This window comes from Tursiops truncatus, chromosome 3, assembly GCF_011762595.2.
Source record: "Tursiops truncatus isolate mTurTru1 chromosome 3, mTurTru1.mat.Y, whole genome shotgun sequence".
NCBI classification, from domain to species: Eukaryota; Metazoa; Chordata; class Mammalia; order Artiodactyla; family Delphinidae; genus Tursiops; species Tursiops truncatus.
The window spans coordinates 94717448-94735033 of record NC_047036.1 but is presented as its reverse complement, the minus strand read 5'-3'; the positions used below and the strand labels follow the sequence as shown (position 1 = coordinate 94735033).

Genomic DNA, 17586 nt, shown 5'->3' with positions numbered 1-17586 from the left:
AAATTGTGCTGCAATGAACATTGGGGTGCATGTGTCTTTTTGAATTATGGTTTTCTCTGGGTATATGCCCAATAGTGGGATTGCTGGATCATATGGTAATTCTATTTTTACCTTTTTAAGGAATGTCCATACTGTTCTCCATAGTGGCTGTATTAATTTACATTCCCACCCACAGTGAAAGAGGGTTTCCTTTTCTCCATACCCTCTCCAGCATTTGTTGTTTGTAAATATTCTGATGATGCTCATTCTAATTTGTGTGAGGTGATGCCTCATTGTAGTTTTCATTTGCATTTCTCTAATAATTAGTGATGTTGAACAGCTTTTCATGTGCCTCTTGGCCATCTGTATGTCTTCTTTGGAGAAATGTTTATTTAGGTCTTCTGCCCATTTTTGGATTGGGTTGTTTGTTTTTTTTGATATTGAGCTGCATGAGGTGCTTGTACATTTTGGAGACTAATCCTTTGTCAGTTGCTTCCTTTGCAAATATTCTCTCCCATTCTGAGGGTTATCTTTTCGTCTTGTTTATGGTTTCCTTTGCTGTGCAAAAGCTTTTAAGTTTTATTAGGTCCCGTTTGTTTATTTTCATTTTTATTTCCATCACTCTAGGAGGTGGGTCAAAAAAGATCTTGCTGTGATTTATGTCAAAGACTGTTCTGCCTATGTTGTACTCTAAGAGTTTTATAGTGTCCGGGCTTATATTTAGGTCTTTAATCCATTTTGAGTTTATTTTTGTGTATGGTGTTAGGAAGTGTTCAAATTTCATTCTTTTACATGTGTCTGTCCAGTTTTCCCAGCACCACTTATTGAAGAGACTGTCTTTTCTCCATTGTATATCCTTGCCTTCTTTGTCATAGACTAGTTGACCATAGATGTGTGGGTTTATCTCTGGGCTTTCTATCCTATTCCATTGATTTATATTTCTGTTTTGGTGCCAGTACCATATTGTCTTGATGACTGTAGCTTTGTAGTATAGTCTGAAGTCAGGGAGTCTGATTTCTCCAGCTCCATTTTTTTTCCCCCTCAAGATTTCTTTTGCTATTCAGGGCCTTTTGTGTCTCCATACAAATTTTAAGATTTTTTGTTCTAGTTCTGCAAAAAATGCCATTGGTAATTTGATAGGGATTGCGTTGAATCTGTAGATTGCTTTGGGTAGTATAGTCATTTTCACAATATTGAGTCTTCCAATTCAAGAACATCGTATACTCTCTATCTGTTTGTATCATCGTTGATTTCTTTCATCAGTGTCTTATAGTTTTCTGAGTACAGGTCCTTTACCTCCTTAGGTAGGTTTATTCCTACGTATTTTACTCTTTTTGTTGCAATGGTGAATGGGATTGTTTCCTTAATTTCTCTTTCGGATCCTTCACTGTTAGTGTATAGGAATGCAAGAGATTTCTGTGCATTAATTCTGTATCCTGCAACTTTACCAAATTCATTGATAAGTTCTAGTAGTTTTCTGGCGGCTACTTTAGGATTCTCTCTATATAGTATCATGTCATCAGCAAACAGTGCCAGTTTTACTTCTTCTTTTCCAATTTGGATTCCTTTTATTTCTTTCTCTTCTCTGATTGCTGTGGCTAGGACTTCCATAACTATGTGGAATAAGAGTGGCTAGAGTGGATATCCTTGTCTTGTTCCTGATCTGAGAGGAAATGCTTTCAGTTTTTCACCATTGAGAATGATGTTTGCAGTGGGTTTGTCATATATGGCCTTTATTATGTTGAGGTAGGTTCCCTCTATGCACACTTTCTGAAGAGTTTTTACCATAAATGGGTGTTGAATTTTTTCAAAAGCTTTTTCTGCATCTGTTGAGATGATCATATGGTTTTTATTCTTCAATTTGTTAATATGGTATATTACATCAACTGATTTGTGTATATTGAAGAATCCTTGCATCCCTAGGATAAATCCCACTTGATCATGGGGTATGATCCTTTTAATGTGTTGTTGGATTTTGTTTGCTAGTATTTTATTGAGGATTTTTGCATCTATATTCATCAGTGATATTGGTCTGTAATTTTCTTTTTTTGTAGTATCTTTGTCTGGTTTTGGTATCAGGGTGATGGTGGCCTCATAGAATGAGTTTGGGAGTGTTCCTTCCTCTGCAATTTTCTGGAAGAGTTTGAGAAGGATGGGTGTTAGCTCTTCTCTAAATGTTTCATAGAATTCACCTGTGAAGCCATCTGGTCCTGGGCTTTTGTTTGTTGGAAGATTTTTAATCACAGTTTCAATTTCATTACTTGTGATTGGTCTGTTCATATTTTCTATTTCTTCCTGGTTCAGTCTTGGAAGGCTATACCTTTCTAAGAATTTGTCCATTTCTTCCAGGTTGTCCATTTTATTGGCATAGAGTTTTTTGTAGTAGTCTCTTTGGGTGCTTTGTATTTCTGCGGTGTCCGTTGTAACTTTTCCTTTTTCATTTCTAATTCTATTGATTTGAGTCCTCTCCCTCTTTTTCTTGATGAGTCCGGCTAATGGTTTATCAATTTTGTTTATCTTCTCAAAGAACAAACATTTAGTTTTATTGATCTTTGTTATTGTTTTGTTTCTATTTCATTTATTTCTGCTCTGATCTTTATTATTTCTTTCCTTCTACTAACTTTGGGTTTTGTTTGTTCCTCTTTCTCTAGTTCATTTAGGTGTAAAGTTAGATTTTTTTATTTGAGATTTTTCTTGTTTCTTGGGGTAGGATTGTATTGCTATAAACTTCCCTCTTAGAACTGCTTTTGCTGCATCCCATAGGTTTTGGGTCATCGTGTTTTCATTATCATTTGTCTCTAGGTATTTTTTGATTTCCTCTTTGATTTCTTCAATGATCTCTCGGTTATTTAGTAACATATTGTTTAGCCTCCACATGTTTGTGTTTTTTACATTTTTTTCCCTGTAATTGATTTCTAATCTCATAGCGTTGTGGTCTGAAAAGATGCTTGATAAGATTTCAATTTTCTTAAATTTAACAAGGCTTGATTTGTGACCCAAGATATGATCTATCCTGGAGAATGTTCTGTGTGCACTTGAGAAGAAAGTGTAATCTGCTGTTTTCGGATGGAATATCCTACAAATGTCAATTAAATCCATCTGTCTATTGTGTTATTTAAAGCTCGTGTTTCCTTATTTATTTTCTGTCTGGATACTCTGTCCATTGGCGTAAGTGAGGTGTTAAAATTCCCCGCTATTATTGTGTTACTGTCAATTTCCTCTTTTACAGCTGTTAGCATTTGCCTTATGTATTAAGGTGCTCCTATGTTGGGTGCATATATATTTATAATTGTTATATCTTCTTCTTGGATTGATCCCTTGATCATTATGTAGTGTCCTTCTTTGTCTCTTGTAATAGTCTTTACTTTAAAGTCTATTTTATCTGATATGAGAATTGCTACTCCAGCTTTCTTTTGATTTCTATTTGCATGGACTATATTTTTCCATCCCCTCAGTTTCAGTCTGTATGTGTCCCTAGGTCTGAAGTGGCTCTTTTGTAGACAGCATGTATGTGGGTCTTGTTTTTGTGTCCATTCAGCCAGTCTACGTCTTTTGGTTGGAGCATTTAATCCATTCACATTTAAGGTAATTATTGATATGTATGTTCCTATTACCATTTTCTTAATTGTTTTGGGTTTGTTTCTCTAGGTCCTTTTCTTCTCTTGTGTTTCCCACTTAGAGAAGTTCCTTTAGCATTTGTTGTACAGCTGGTTTGCTGGTGCTGAATTCTCTTAGCTTTTGCTTGTCTGTAAAGCTTCTGATTTCTCCATCAAGTCTGAATGAGATCCTTGGTAGGTAGAGTAATCTTGATTGAAGGTTCTTCCTTGTCATCACTTTAAATGTATCATGCCAGTCCCATCTGGCTTGTAAAGTTTTTGCTGATAAATCAGCTGTTAACCTTATGGGAGTTCCCTTGTATGTTATTTGTCATTATTTTTCCCTTTTGCTTTTAATAATTTTTCTTTGTCTTTAATTTTTGTCAATTTGATTACTATGTGTCTCAGTGTGTTTCTCCTTGGGTTTATCCTGCCTGGGACTCTCTGCCTTTCCTAGACTTGGGTGGCTGTTTCCTTTCCCATGTTAGGGAAGTTTTCAACTATAATCTCTTCAAATATTTTCTTGCGTCTTTTCTCTCTCTCTTCTCCTTCTGGGACCCCTATAATGTGAATGTTGTTATGTTTAATATTGTCCCAGAGGTCTCTTAGGCTGTCCTCATTTCTTTTCATTCTTTTTTCATTATTCTGTTCCACAGCAGTGAATTCCACCATTCTGTCTTCCAGGTCACTTATCTGTTCTTCTGCCTCAGTTATTCTGCTTTTGATTCCTTCTAGTGCATTTTTCATTTCAGTTATTGTATTGTTCATCTCTGTTTGTTTGTTCTTTAATTCTCTAGGTGTTTGTTCTTTAATTCTTCTAGGTCTTTGTTAAACATTTCTTGCAACTTCTAGATCTTTGCCTCTATTCTTTTTCCAAGGTCCTGGATCATCTTCACTATCATTACTCTGAATTCTTTTTCTGGAAGGTTGCTTATCTCCATTTCATTTAATTGTTTTTCTGGGGTCTTATCTTTTTTTTTTTTTTTTGCAGTCTTTTTTTGCAGAGGACACTGTTGTGTCCTCTCCCATTGTGGAGCACAGTCTCCAGACGCACAGGCTCAGCGGCCATGGCTCACGGGTCTAGCTGCTCCGTGGCATGTGGGATCCTCCCATACCAGGGCATGAACCCGTGTCCCCTGCATTGGCAGGTGGACTCTCAACCATTGCACCACCAGGGAAGCCCCTGTGGTCTTATCTTGTTTCTTCATCTGGTACATAGCCCTCTGCCTTTTCATTTTGTCTATCTTTCTGTGAATGTGGTTTTCGTTCCACATTCTGCAGGATTGTAGTTCTTCTTGTTTCTGTTGTCTGCTCTCTCATACATTCTCTCTTTCATTGAATTTCAAAATTGGAAGAGACCTTGGAGAGTTCCACCATCTTAGTTTACAGATGGGGAAGCTGACACCCAGGAAATTTATGCAACTGATTTGATAACTAGTAAGTGGTAGGGATGGTACCAGAACCAGGGCTCCAGCTCCCAAGCCCAGGGTCTTTTCCATGCACTGCCTGCTTGATGTATATAATGTCACAAATACTAAAATTAGAGTAAGATATCATGAAGATGACTGAGGATTAACTTCGTAATTAATAGCATTACCGAGAGATGATAAGACTTCTATTTCCAGCATAAGGAAGCAGCAAAGGCTAGAATTAGCCTTCTGCTGAAAACAACTAAAAAACCTGATGAAATATATGAAACAACTGATTTCAGACATTGGATAACAGGACGCACAGGACTGTGATTCCCAAGAGAAGAGAAACAAAGAAGTGAAACTCTACAATCACCTTGTCTTTCTATCTGGAAGTGATTTCTAAACTGCAGCACAGGGAAGGAGAACTGAAACAGAGTTCAGTTGTCCCACTAAGTTGAGGAGGCAGAGATGGATGCTCACGGAGACCTAGATAGCTAGAATTTGCAGGGTAGACTATAAAGGAGGAGTAGGTATGCAGAGAAAGACACCCAGAAATCTGCATAGAATCCCCCTCGAGTCTTTGGTCAAATAGTAATCTGCACTTCAGAAGGTCAAGCAAAGAAAATCTGTCAGGGAAAGAACAGCTACCAGGGAGGGGAAAGCTGAACAATTCCCAGAGTTCACATAGTGCTAGGAGTTGTTCAAGCTCCCACAAACCAGAGTATAGACATCTCCAGAATATTTGGATTTTTCAACAGAGACCAGAAGGGTAATGCCTGCGTAGTGAACTAAAGTAGCCCTAGAGTAAAGGCGACTTTAGATCCACTCTAAAAGTGCTTAAACACAAGACTCAAGAGATCAAACAAGGATCAAAAGGATCATCAAAGGATCACATAAATTTATGTGCCTATTCAAAAAAAGGCCATCATTCGTTAAAGCAATATAACAAAATGCAGCATTCAGCAACATAAAATTTATAATATCAGGGGTTCAATTAAAAAAATGAGAAAATGCACAAATATTTGGAAACAAAATAGAACAGTTCTAAGTAACCCATGAGTCAAAGAAGAAATCAAAAGGGAAATTAGAGAGTACTTTCAACTGAATGAAAATGAAAAAGCAACATAACATCATCTGTGGCATGTCACTAAAGCAGTAGTTAGTGGAAAATTTATAGCATTAAATGCCTATATTGGAGGAGAAAGAAGATCTTAAATCAATGACCTTGCACCCACCTTAAGAAAACAGAATAAGAAAAGGAAATGAAGCCCAAAGCAAAAAAAGGAAATAATAAAGATTAATGCATGAAGTATTGAAATAAAAAACAGAAAAATAGAGGAAATGTATGAAATAAAAAACTGGTTCTACAAGAAGATTAATAAAGTAGATAAATCTCTAGACAGACAGGTCAAAATTATCGACTATCAGAAGTGGAAGAGACTTTACAGAGCTCCACTCTCTTAATTTACAGATGTAAAAGCTGAAGCCCTGGGAGTTTATGCAACTGGTTAGACAACTAGTAAGGGACAGGAGTGGTAACAGAACCAGGGCTCCAGCTCCCCAAAGAGAGAAGACACAAATGACCAATATCAGGAAAGAAACAGGTGACATCACTACAGATTCTACAGATATTAAAATAACAAGAGGAAAGGAATATTTCGAACAACTTTATACTTATAAATTTGGCAACTTTGATTAGATGGACAAATTCCTTGAAAGACTTAAACTACCAAAGCTCACTCATAAAGAGATAGATAACCTGAATAGTCCTATATCTATTAAGGAAGCTTATTTTGTAGTTAAAAACCATCTCACAAAGAAGCTCCGAGCCCAGGTGGCTTCATTGGTGAAACTCAACCAAGCATTTAAGGAAGAAATAATACTAATTCTACATAAATATTTCCAGAAAATTAAAGAAGGAATACCTCCAAATTTATTATTTGAAGCCAGTGTTACTCTGATACTAAAACCAGACAAAGACATTGCAAGATAAAAAGCAAAGCAAAACAAAACAAAAAGCCACAAGTCTATATGTCTCATGAACATAGATGCAAAAATTATAAACAAAACTTTAGTGAGTTGAATGCAACAAAATATAAAAGGATAATACATCAAGACCAAGTAGAATTTATCATGGCAATGCAAACTTAGTTTAATATTAGAAAGTCAATCAGTATAATTTGCCATAGTAACAAATTAAAAAAGAAAAATCATATGATTATCACAGAAGAGCAAATCTCATACAGAGGAACAAAAATTAAAATCCCTAGACTTCTCTTCAGAAATTATTCAAGCCATAAGTCAATGAAATAACATCCTTAAACTGCTGAAATTAAAAACAAAACCCCACCAATCTAGAATTCTATACTGAGCAAAAATATCTTTCAAAAATGAAGGAAAAATAAAAATTTTCAGACAGACAAAAACTGAGAATTTATCACCAGTAGACCTGAACTTGAAGAAATGTTAAAGTCTTTCAGGTGAAAGAAAATAATATAACATGGAAACTTAGATGTACACAAAGGAATGAAGAGCCCTGGAGATGGTATATATGTAAGTAAATAAAAATTTTTTCTCTTGTAAAAATTTATCTTAAAGTAATTAATTGTTTAAAGGAAGAACAATAACAGTATATGGTAGGGTTAATAACCTATGTAAAAGTAAGATGTGTAGCAGCTGTAGCACAAAGGATAGGAGGGGGAAAACAGAAACATGTTCTTCTAAGATTTATATATTATATGTAAAGTGGGTATAGTTCCATTTGAATGTAGTCTGTGATAAGTTGGGACACATATTGTAAACCTTAGAGCAATCCTCCTGCTCTCCTTCTCACCTCACCACACACAAAAAGACATAGCTAATTAGCCAAGTTAATATTAAATGGAATATTAAAAACTACTCAATCCAAAAGAAGAGAAAAATAAAATAAAAAACAGTTTAGACAATAGAGAGCAAATAGCAAGATGGTAGATTTGAATCCAATCAACTCAATAACTACATCAAATGTAAATAGTCTAAACACCCCAACTAAAGGGCAGAGATTGTCAGACTGTAAGACCTAACACTATGTTTCAATAAGAAATTCACTTTTATTATCAAGACACATATAGATTAAAAGTAAAAGTTAAGAAAAGATACATCATGTAAATAGTAATCATAAGAAAGCTGGAACAGGAATATGGAGAGAAGGTCACTGGTACAGAGCATGGCCTGTGTAGGGCACATTCTCTCAAAAGTGCTATGAGAAGGTTAAGCAAGGGTTGCCATTTCTAATGTAGATTTGACCTTCAGACTTTTCAAACAAAGGGAAGACGTTTTCTTCACAGTGAACTTAAAAGATCTCATTTGTTAAAAACAAGACAACAGGCCCAAAATGGAGTCATTGGTACTATGCCCCACATCACCAAACTGAGACTTGATACTTAATTACAGTTTCCCCTTCTCCCAGGAATGGAATCTTAAACAACTCAACCTGGAATTACCTAGTCAGCACTAGTGAGGTTATATGTCTGATAGACCACAGTCACCCCTAAAGAAAGGTGACCTTGCCCTGAACAATCAGTCTTTGCTAGTATGAATTCCTTGTCCTGCCCCCTTCTGCCTATAAAAGTCTTTCATTTTGTACAGCTCCTGGGAGCACCTTTCTATTTGCTAGATGGGATGCTGCCTGATTTATGCATCACTGAATACATGTACTCAGTTGAATTTTGTTTTTTTAACACAGTCTAAACCCTCTCAATCGACTTATGCCAATAAGAAAAAGAGGTGCCTCTAGTACTGTCATTTTTTTTTTAACAACTTTACTGGAGTATAATTGATTTACAATGGTGTGTTACTTTCTGCTATATAACAAAATGAATCAGCTATATGTATACATATATCCCCATATCCCCTCCCTCTTGCATCTCCCTCCCACCCTTCTAGGTGGTCACAAAGCACAGCTGATCACCCTGTGCTATGCTGCTGCTTCCCACTAGCTATCTATTTTACATTTCGTAGTGTATATATGTTAATGCTACTCTCTCACTTCGTCCCAGCTTACCCTTCCCCCCTCCCCAGGTCCTCAAGTCCATTCTCTACATCTGCGTCTTTATTCCTGTCCTGCCCCTATGCTCATCAGAACGATTTTTCTTTTTAAGATTCCATATATACTTGTTAGCATACGGTATTTGTTTTTCTCTTTCTGACTTATTTCACTCTGTATGACAGACTCTAGGTCCATCCACCTCACTACAAATAACTCAGTTTTGTTTCTTCTTATGGCTGAGTAATATTCCATTGTATATATGTGCCACATATTCTTTATCCATTCATCTGTCGATGGACACTTAGGTTGCTTCCATGTCCTGGCTATTGTAAATAGTGCTGCAATGAACATTGTGGTACATGTCTCTTTTTGAACTACGGTTTTCTCAGGGGATATGTAGTGGGATTGCTGAGTCATATGGTAGTTCTATTTTTAGTTTTTTAGGGAACCTCCATACTGTTCTCCATAGTGGCTGTATCAATTTATATTCCCACCAACAGTGCAAGAGGGTTCCCTTTTCTCCACACCCTCTCGAGCATTTATTGTTTGTAGATTTTTTGATGATGGCCATTCTGACTGGTGTGAGGTGATATCTCACTGTAGTTTTGATTTCCATTTCTCTAATGATTAGTGATGTTGAGCATCCTTTCATGTGTTTGTTGGCAATCTGTGTATCTTCTTTGGAGAAATGTCTATTTATGTCTTCTGCCCATTTTTGGATTGGGTTGTTTGTTTTTCTGATATTGAGCTGCATGAGCAGCTTGTATATTTTGGAGATTAATCCTTTGTCAGTTACTTTGTTTGCAAATGTTTTCTCACATTCTGAGGGCCGTCTTTTCATCTTGCTTGTGGTTTCCTTTGCTTTGCAAAAACTTTGAAGTTTCATTAGGTCCCATTTGTTTATTTTTGTTTTTATTTCCATTTCTCTAGGAGGTGGGCCAATAAGGATCTTGCTGTGATTTATGTCACAGAGTGTTCTGCCTATGTTTTCCTGTAAGAGTTTTATAGTGTCTGGCCTTACATTTAGGTCTTTAATCCATTTTGAGTTTATTTTTGTGTGTGGTTTTAGGAAGTGTTCTAATTTCCTTGTTTTACATGTAGCTGTCTAGTTTTCCTAGCACCACTTATTGAAGAGGCTGTCTTTTCTCCATTGTATATTCTTGCCTCCTTTATCAAAGATAAGGTGACCATATGTGCATGGGTTTATCTCTGGGCTTTCTATCCTGTTTCATTGATCTATATTTCTGTTTTTGTGCCAGTACCATACTGTCTTGATGACTGTAGCTTTGTAGTATCGTCTGAAGTCAGGGAGCCTGATTACTCCAGCTCCGTTTTTTGTTCTCAAGATTGCTTTGGCTATTTGGGGTCTGTTGTGTTTCCATACAAATTGTGAAATTTTTTGTTCCAGTTCTGTGAAAAATGCCATTGCTAGTTTGATAGGGATTGTGCCATTCTAGTGAGTGATATTGATAATGGGGGAGGCTATGCATGTGTGGAGGCAGGGGATATATGAGGAATCTCTCTACTTCCCCCTAAATTTTGTTGTAAACCCAGAACGTCTCCAAAAAAAACCCAACAAAGTCTTTAAAAAAAGAATTCTTAGACATTACACCAAAGGTATGTTCTATAAAAAATACCGATAAATTGGACTTCTTTAATATTAAAACTTTTGCTCTCTGAAAACCTTATTAAGAAGATTAAAAGACAAGTTACAGACAGGCAGAATGATATTTGTAAGCCACATATTTCACAATGGACTCAGATGTAGATTATATTAAAAAAAATCCCAGGACGCCACTGTAAAAAAACCATTCAGCGGGCTTCCCTGGTGGCAGAGTCGTTAAGAATCTGCCTGCCAATGCAGGGGACACCGGTTTGAACCCTGGTCTGGGAAGATCCCACATGCCGCAGAGCAACTAAGCCCGTGTGCCACAACTACTGAGCCTGCGCTCTAGAGCCCGCAAGCCACAACTACTGAAGCCCACATGCCACAGCTACTGAAGCTTGCATGCCTAGAGCCCATGCATGCTCTGCAAGAGAAGCCACCGCAACGCGAAGCCTGAGGCACCTCAACGAAGAGTAGTCCCCACTCGCCACAACTAGAGAAAGACTGCTCACAGCAATGAAGATACAATGCAGCCAAATAAATAAATATAAAATAAAAAAAATTCAATTAGAAAATGGAAAAAAGACATGAAGAGACATTTCATTGAAGTGATATACATACAGATGGCAAATAAGCACGAAAAGATGTTTATCGCAGCAATTGTTAAAATATGTAAATTTCCAAACCCCACTCAAAACTCACTGCTCTGGAAAGTTTTTGCTTTTAAAATTTTTTAAATTGTGGAAAATATTGGGTTGGCCAAAGAGTTCCTTTGGGTTTTTCCATAACATCTTATGGAAAAAAATGAACGAAAATTTTGACCAACCCAATACACAAAACATAAAATTCATCATCTTAACCATTTTTAAGTATAACGTTGAGTGGTGTTAAGTACATTCACATTGTTGTACAACCAGTCTCCAGAACTCTTTTTATCTTGCAAAACTAAAACTGTACTCATTAAACAAAAACTCCCCACTCGGGGATTCCCTGGTGGCGCAGTGGTTGAGAATCCACCTGCCAATGCGGGGGATATGGGTTCGATCCCTGGTCCGGGAGGATCCCACATGCCACGGAGCAACTAAGTCCGTGTGCCACAACTACTGAGCCTGCACTCTAGAGCCTGCGAGCCACAACTACTGAGCCCATGTGTCACAACTACTGAAGCCTGTGCGCCTAGAGCCCATGTTCCACAAGAGAAGCCAGCACAATGAGAAGGCCACACACTGCAACGAAGAGTTGCCCCTGCTCGCCGCAACTAAAGCCCGCACACAGCAATAAAGACCCAATACAGCCAAAAAAACTCTTCACTCCCCCAGCCCCTAGCAACCACAATTCTACTTTATGTCCCTATAAATTTGACTACTTTAGGTCCCTTATATAATGTCCCCGAGATTCATCTGTGTAGTAGCATATGTCAGAATTTCCTTCCTTTTTAAGGCTGAATAATATTCCATTGTATGTATAGACCACATTTTGTGTCTTCCCTTCATCCATCAGTGGACATTTGGGTTGCTTCCACCTTGTAGCTATTGTGAATAGTGTTGCTATGAATATCGGTGTACTGATCTGGAATTTCTGAGAGTGTGCCCCTGGAATCTACATGTTTAATAAGCTCCTTTAGTGTTTCTGATGCACATTAAAGTGTGAACCACTACTCTAATGCAGGATTTTCCAAAGTATAGATGGAGAGGGATTTTTGGTAGCCCTCAGACAGACTATTACATAGATCAGACTCACACATGATAAAGTCAGTCCTTTCAGTTTTATGAATCATTCTGATTAGGTCAAGAGAAAGCATTGCTTTGGTGTTATTTATCTTGAACATCTAATTCTAATTTCCCTTTTTTAAGAAAGAGAGAGCAGCCTTCAGATTCAAAGCCTTCAGATCTTTCAGCAGACAATAATGACAGCTAGAACTTATTAACAATGTTTTGTTTTCGTTGTATTAGTCTGTGCCATTCCTTTCTATAAATTTCAAATGGTTTTCCATCTATAATAATGGTATAGAGTTGCTTTTTAATAAAGCTACTTAACGTTTTTGTTTAAATCAAGTAACTTTTTTAGCAAATAATATGGCCACAGATATTGAATATGGCAAAATCTGAAAATAGTCATATGCCAGTGAATGAAGTTTGGGAAATACTGCTTAGAGGGACATTAACATTTGGATCTTGCTCTCAACTTTCCACACATGGAAGATGCACATGTCCAAGGTATCCAGTAGATGGCTCCTATATGGCAGAAATGTGAAGTCACCTGTCAGGTAGAGAAAGGCTGAGCACAGGTAGAAAGCATCCCCAGCAAACTCTGAAGCTAGCAAATCGTAACCTAAACCTTAGAAGTGTCAAATAGTGATGCTCTTTGTATTTTCTGGATTGACCTTCTTTCTCTCTTCTGTTAGAGTTGAGTAAAATTATTTAAAAACATTAGCCTGTCTGGACTGTGATTAGAGACCATCAAAGAACAGAAGTAAACATGTTCCAACCACTGCAGCTGGAATTACAGACACCCCAAGAAAAATGTGAAAACATTGGGCAATTTCTCTGCATATAGAAATCTTCTTAGAATCGTATCTACCAGGAACGTGGCAGCTGCCACGTTTAGATAACAGGATAATTTTACCCCAAGCTAATGATAGTAGCCATCACCGCACAGATTATATGCCAGTCACGGTGCCCCCTTTCCCACTTAATTCTCACAACATTCTAAAGGTTGACACTTATTATGTCTATTCCATGAATGAGGCAACAAACTCAGAGAGGTGAAGAGACTGGCTCAAGTGACACAGCTCAAACTCAAGCCTGCTGGGCTTCCAAAATCTGCCTCATCACAAATCATCATTTTGTTCAGGTTCTTTGTGACCTTGGCTTCAAGCTCAGCTGCAGGTTTCTCTTCTTCCTGGTTTCAGAAGCAGAGACTCAGAAGAACAACTTCCAGGCGACAGCTCCTCTCAAGATGCCACAGTTCTGGGGCTCCACCTAGGTCTATGAACATCTGTAGGACTTTATTAAATTTTCTGCTTATTTGAATTTGAAAGCTCTCAAAATATGGTTTCTAGTTACTACTAGAGTTGGCAGCACAATAGAAAAATGGAAAGGGACTTTCATTTCCCGTGTTTGCTAGGGCAGTTTGTCCAGGCCAAAGACCCATTAAGACAGGAAGAAGGAAGAGATGGTGAAGAGATGAAGATTTGCTAACTGACAGCAGAAAACACTGTTAGGTAGCTATGCAAAAAAGCATCCTTTTCTCCCCCTCTGAAAAATCCTGCACCTTAACAATACAGTTATTTCAAAAGGTTTCCAGAGCCCGTAACTCCAGTAACACATTATACTCATGAGAAACTTTTCAAAACTGTTTCTCAGGTATTGATGCATTTTTGAGAGAAAAATCAAGCATACTGTCCTTAAAAACAAAAGTTACAGATTACGCTTCCACTTAGGCCAGCTTATTAAACTTATTTTAAACCCCTGAAGTTTTGAAAATAGTGCAGGAGAAGAGTTAGGGGGTAATTTAGTGGGTTTCTTTCCCTCAGAGAACATCTGAGAACATTTTCTCTAATAATAAAGGGCAAAGTACATGCAGTTGTGTAAACCGCAAAGGCTCCACCACTGCATGAGCGAAGCAGGAGCTCACCAGTTTGAAAAAAGAAAAAAAAAAAAGACCATTTCCCTAGCGCTCGCCGGGGGTCAGTAATGTGGTCCCAGAGCGTGGAAAGAGGCAATTCTTGGGCTGGAAACATTCCGTGTGGGAGACACTATCGCAAACGAGTGTAAAGAGAACACATGTACACTATGTGAGCCTGCAGACTCAGAGGGGAGGTCCCTTGTCATCGCTTTTACTTTTTTTTTTTTTTGAATCCCGAAACTCTGGCACACAGCCGGTCAAAGAGCGGGGAGGGGAGGGGATGCCGCTGCTCACCCGCAAAACGACACGCGGGGCCCGGGCAGGGGGTGGGAGGGCAGGAATGAAAGGGGATTCTGAAGTTTTGGAGAACCTTAGCAAAAAGAAAAAAACTATGGAAACTAACAGCCGCGACGTAGGTCTATTTGTTGCAAGAGCAGCACTTACGGAGCGCCCAGGCAAAAGAGAGCACGAAAAGCGCAGAGAGGCGCTGGGGAGAAACCGCAGAGCGGCAACGGTGCTCTAGCCCCGTTCTTATCCAACTCTAACGCGGGTGAATCACCCGAGGAGCTCCGGTAAACGCATATTCGGATCCCCTTGGTCGAGGGTGGGGCTTAAGAGTCTGCATTTCTAACAACCTCCCAGATGTTACGTTGGTACCGCGGACCAGCAACTCAAAGTTTTTGACCAAACTTTGAGTAGCGAGGGGTTTGCTCGTTGCCCTAAGTAAATTCTGGGTTAGAGGACAAAGGGGTTCTCTGAAGAGGAAAATAAACTTTTGGGGCAGCAGCGACCTTAAAAGGGGCAAAGATAGAAACGAACTGGATGGGCAGGGATGGGGCTGAAACCTGGCCAAAGGAAGAGGGAAAGGGAGGAAGGAGGCGCTCACCCTCTGACTCTAAAAGAAAACGTCGCGAAGGATGGGGTGGGTTTCTTTGCGACGGGCAGGAGACGCGCACCTAAGCACCTGAACCCGCAGTCTGCGCGCGGGGAATGCGGGGCGGGGGCCGAGGAGGCCAGGGCCGGCCTGCCCTTACCTGCGCTCACCCTGGTCCGTGTAGAGATTGAGGAAGAGTCCCTCCCTGGTGTCCTGGTACACCGGGCCGGAGAAGCTGAGCTGCAGCTCATAGCGGCTCCCGGGCTGCAGGGCTTCGCCGAGCTCTAGCACCATGTACTGCATGTCCAACGCGAACCACACCTCGTCCACCAGCACGCGGCCCACGGTGGCGTCTCCGGCGCCCGGGAACAGTGGTCCCCGCACCTCGGCGCTTTCACAGTCCAGGAAGAGGCTGTGAAGCAGCAGCCGCGCCGTGGCCGCGATGCAGCGCACGGTGATGTTCACGCGGCCAGTGAAGCGCAACGCCGGCGCCGAGAGCTCTTCTGGCCTCAGACGGGGCCACAGCTCCAGCTCATAGTGCAGCGGCACGAGCCAGGGCGGCAGGCGCAGCTGGTCCCAGGGCCCCGGGGGTCGCCAGTTGCGCGGGGTGGGCGCCGCCACCGTCTCCAGAGTGGGGCCGGGCTTCGGGGTCCGCGCCGGCTCCTGCCTGCCTGGCGGGGAGGACGCGGCGTGCGGGCCCCCGCGGTCGTGAAGCTCCGACGGCGGGACGCGCGCGCAGTGGCCGTACAGGGCGGCGAGTACGGCCAGCGCCAGCAGGAGCACGGCAGCCAGCCCGGCCAGCAGCAGGGCTACCACGCGGCTCACGTAGAAGCCGGAGCTGGAAGGGGGTCCCATGGCCGCAGCCAGGGGCTGGGGGTGAGGTGAGAGCCCGGCGGCGGCGGCGGCGGCGGCTCAGACCCCCGGCCTGGGTGCTCAGTGATGGGACCCCCGCCCCTCCTCTCTTGTACCGTCCCTCCCTCCTCCTCGAGGAGCCTGGGAGACAGGAGAGAGCTGTTGGGACCTCGGCTTCCCCTCCCAGCTAATCAGATCCAGGTCCCTGCCTACCCACCCCCGCCCCCGCCAGGGCCTGGGGAAGAGGCGGACCTGGAGCAACTGAGCGCGCGCCCCTTTGGGTCTGAAGGGAAAGACCTCGCAGAGGAGCTTCCAGAGTAGGCGCAGGGAGGGGACGGTAGGACCAAACTCGAATTTGGGCACCTCCGACGGGGGTGGGTATTTGGATTCACGGGATCTGTTGGGCGTGACCCGGTGCGGTTTCGGGTGTTGTCGGAAAAGAGACAGGTACAGAGCACCCTCGACTCCTTGACTGTAGTGATGAGCTGCGGGCTGCACACTTGCCGGCCACTACCTAGGGATTCGTGCGCTAGGGGCTGGGGTGAGGGCTTACGAACCGGGACTTTGGGGCACATGCTTTGAAATGAACCTGCTAGGGACAGCCGCGCTGTCTGAACTAACTTCCGGAGCCAAATTTTTGCCCTAAATTCGCCTCCTGCATAAGCTCGGGCCTCACGCGGCCCAGGCAACAAGTGCGAGGCTGGAAACAGGGTCAGGGGTGTCCCGGAGCCTTTTCCGAGCTTGGGAAGTGGAGCTGGAAGACGGGACGACAAGAAACCGGAGAGCGTGGCGTCTGCGTCTCCAGGTGATGGAGAGTGGAGGGCCGCTTTACCTTGGGAAGGGGCACGGCGGGGAGCCGCCTCTTAGATCCGCAACTGCCGGGGATGGGGTTTCCAGTCCTGGGGCAGTGTCTGGCTCTCCGCACCCCTGCCCGGGGAAAAAGGATGCCCTCCTTTGGAAACCTACTGGTTTCAAGCACAGAGAATAATACAGTCCGGTGGCCAGCCTTTTCCACTAGGAAACCGCTGTCTGGAACTCATCTCCCAGGCGGTGCCCTAGTCGGGCGAGGTCTTTGGCATCCTCGGCATCTGTTTGCTATTTATCGGATACTTCTGGGAGAGTTCCGCGTCCTATGAGCCGAGTTCCCAGTCTGCAAGCATGCACTCGAGTGAATTGAGAATGGCTTTGCAAATACTCAGGAGGTGCTGGGGAAGAGGGAGGGGAGGTGATTAAAGATCCTGCTGCTGGTCGATGATTTATTTGAGGGTATCCCGTCTTTAGACTCCTTCAGTTTTTTTCAGAATGAAGAGAATTTTTCCGTCGCAGCAATAAAATGGTCTTCGCTTTTCTGCTTGGAGCTGTTATCTCCATTCCAATGAGGAAACCCTTCCACCTGAGGTCAGAGACAGGGTAAACGAAAGTGATTCTCCTGGGAGATGTGATCTTCCCAGTTCCTCGAACTGAAATTAATCACATTAACAAAAAGACTTCTGGAACAAGACAGGGAGGAGAAAGGAGACTTAACACCAGGCTCATGCAGACGGTTGTGCTGTAATCTGTGGACCAGTCTCTTTTTTATTTATTTATTTATTTTTTGCGGTACGTGTGCCTCT

General features: G+C 41.5%; 1 protein-coding gene across 1 annotated transcript in view; it reads right to left on the bottom strand.

Annotated features, from left to right (window-relative positions):
* The window catches only part of LVRN (laeverin), an 80576-nt gene extending 63692 nt beyond the window's left edge, over positions 1-16884 (bottom strand). The window contains exon 1 of the mRNA XM_019940860.3: positions 15282-16884. Within this exon, the coding sequence (XP_019796419.2) occupies positions 15282-15976 (695 nt within the window). The 5' untranslated portion in view covers positions 15977-16884. The remainder of the gene's footprint in view (positions 1-15281) is intronic.
* Between the last annotated feature and the right edge of the window lie 702 nt (positions 16885-17586).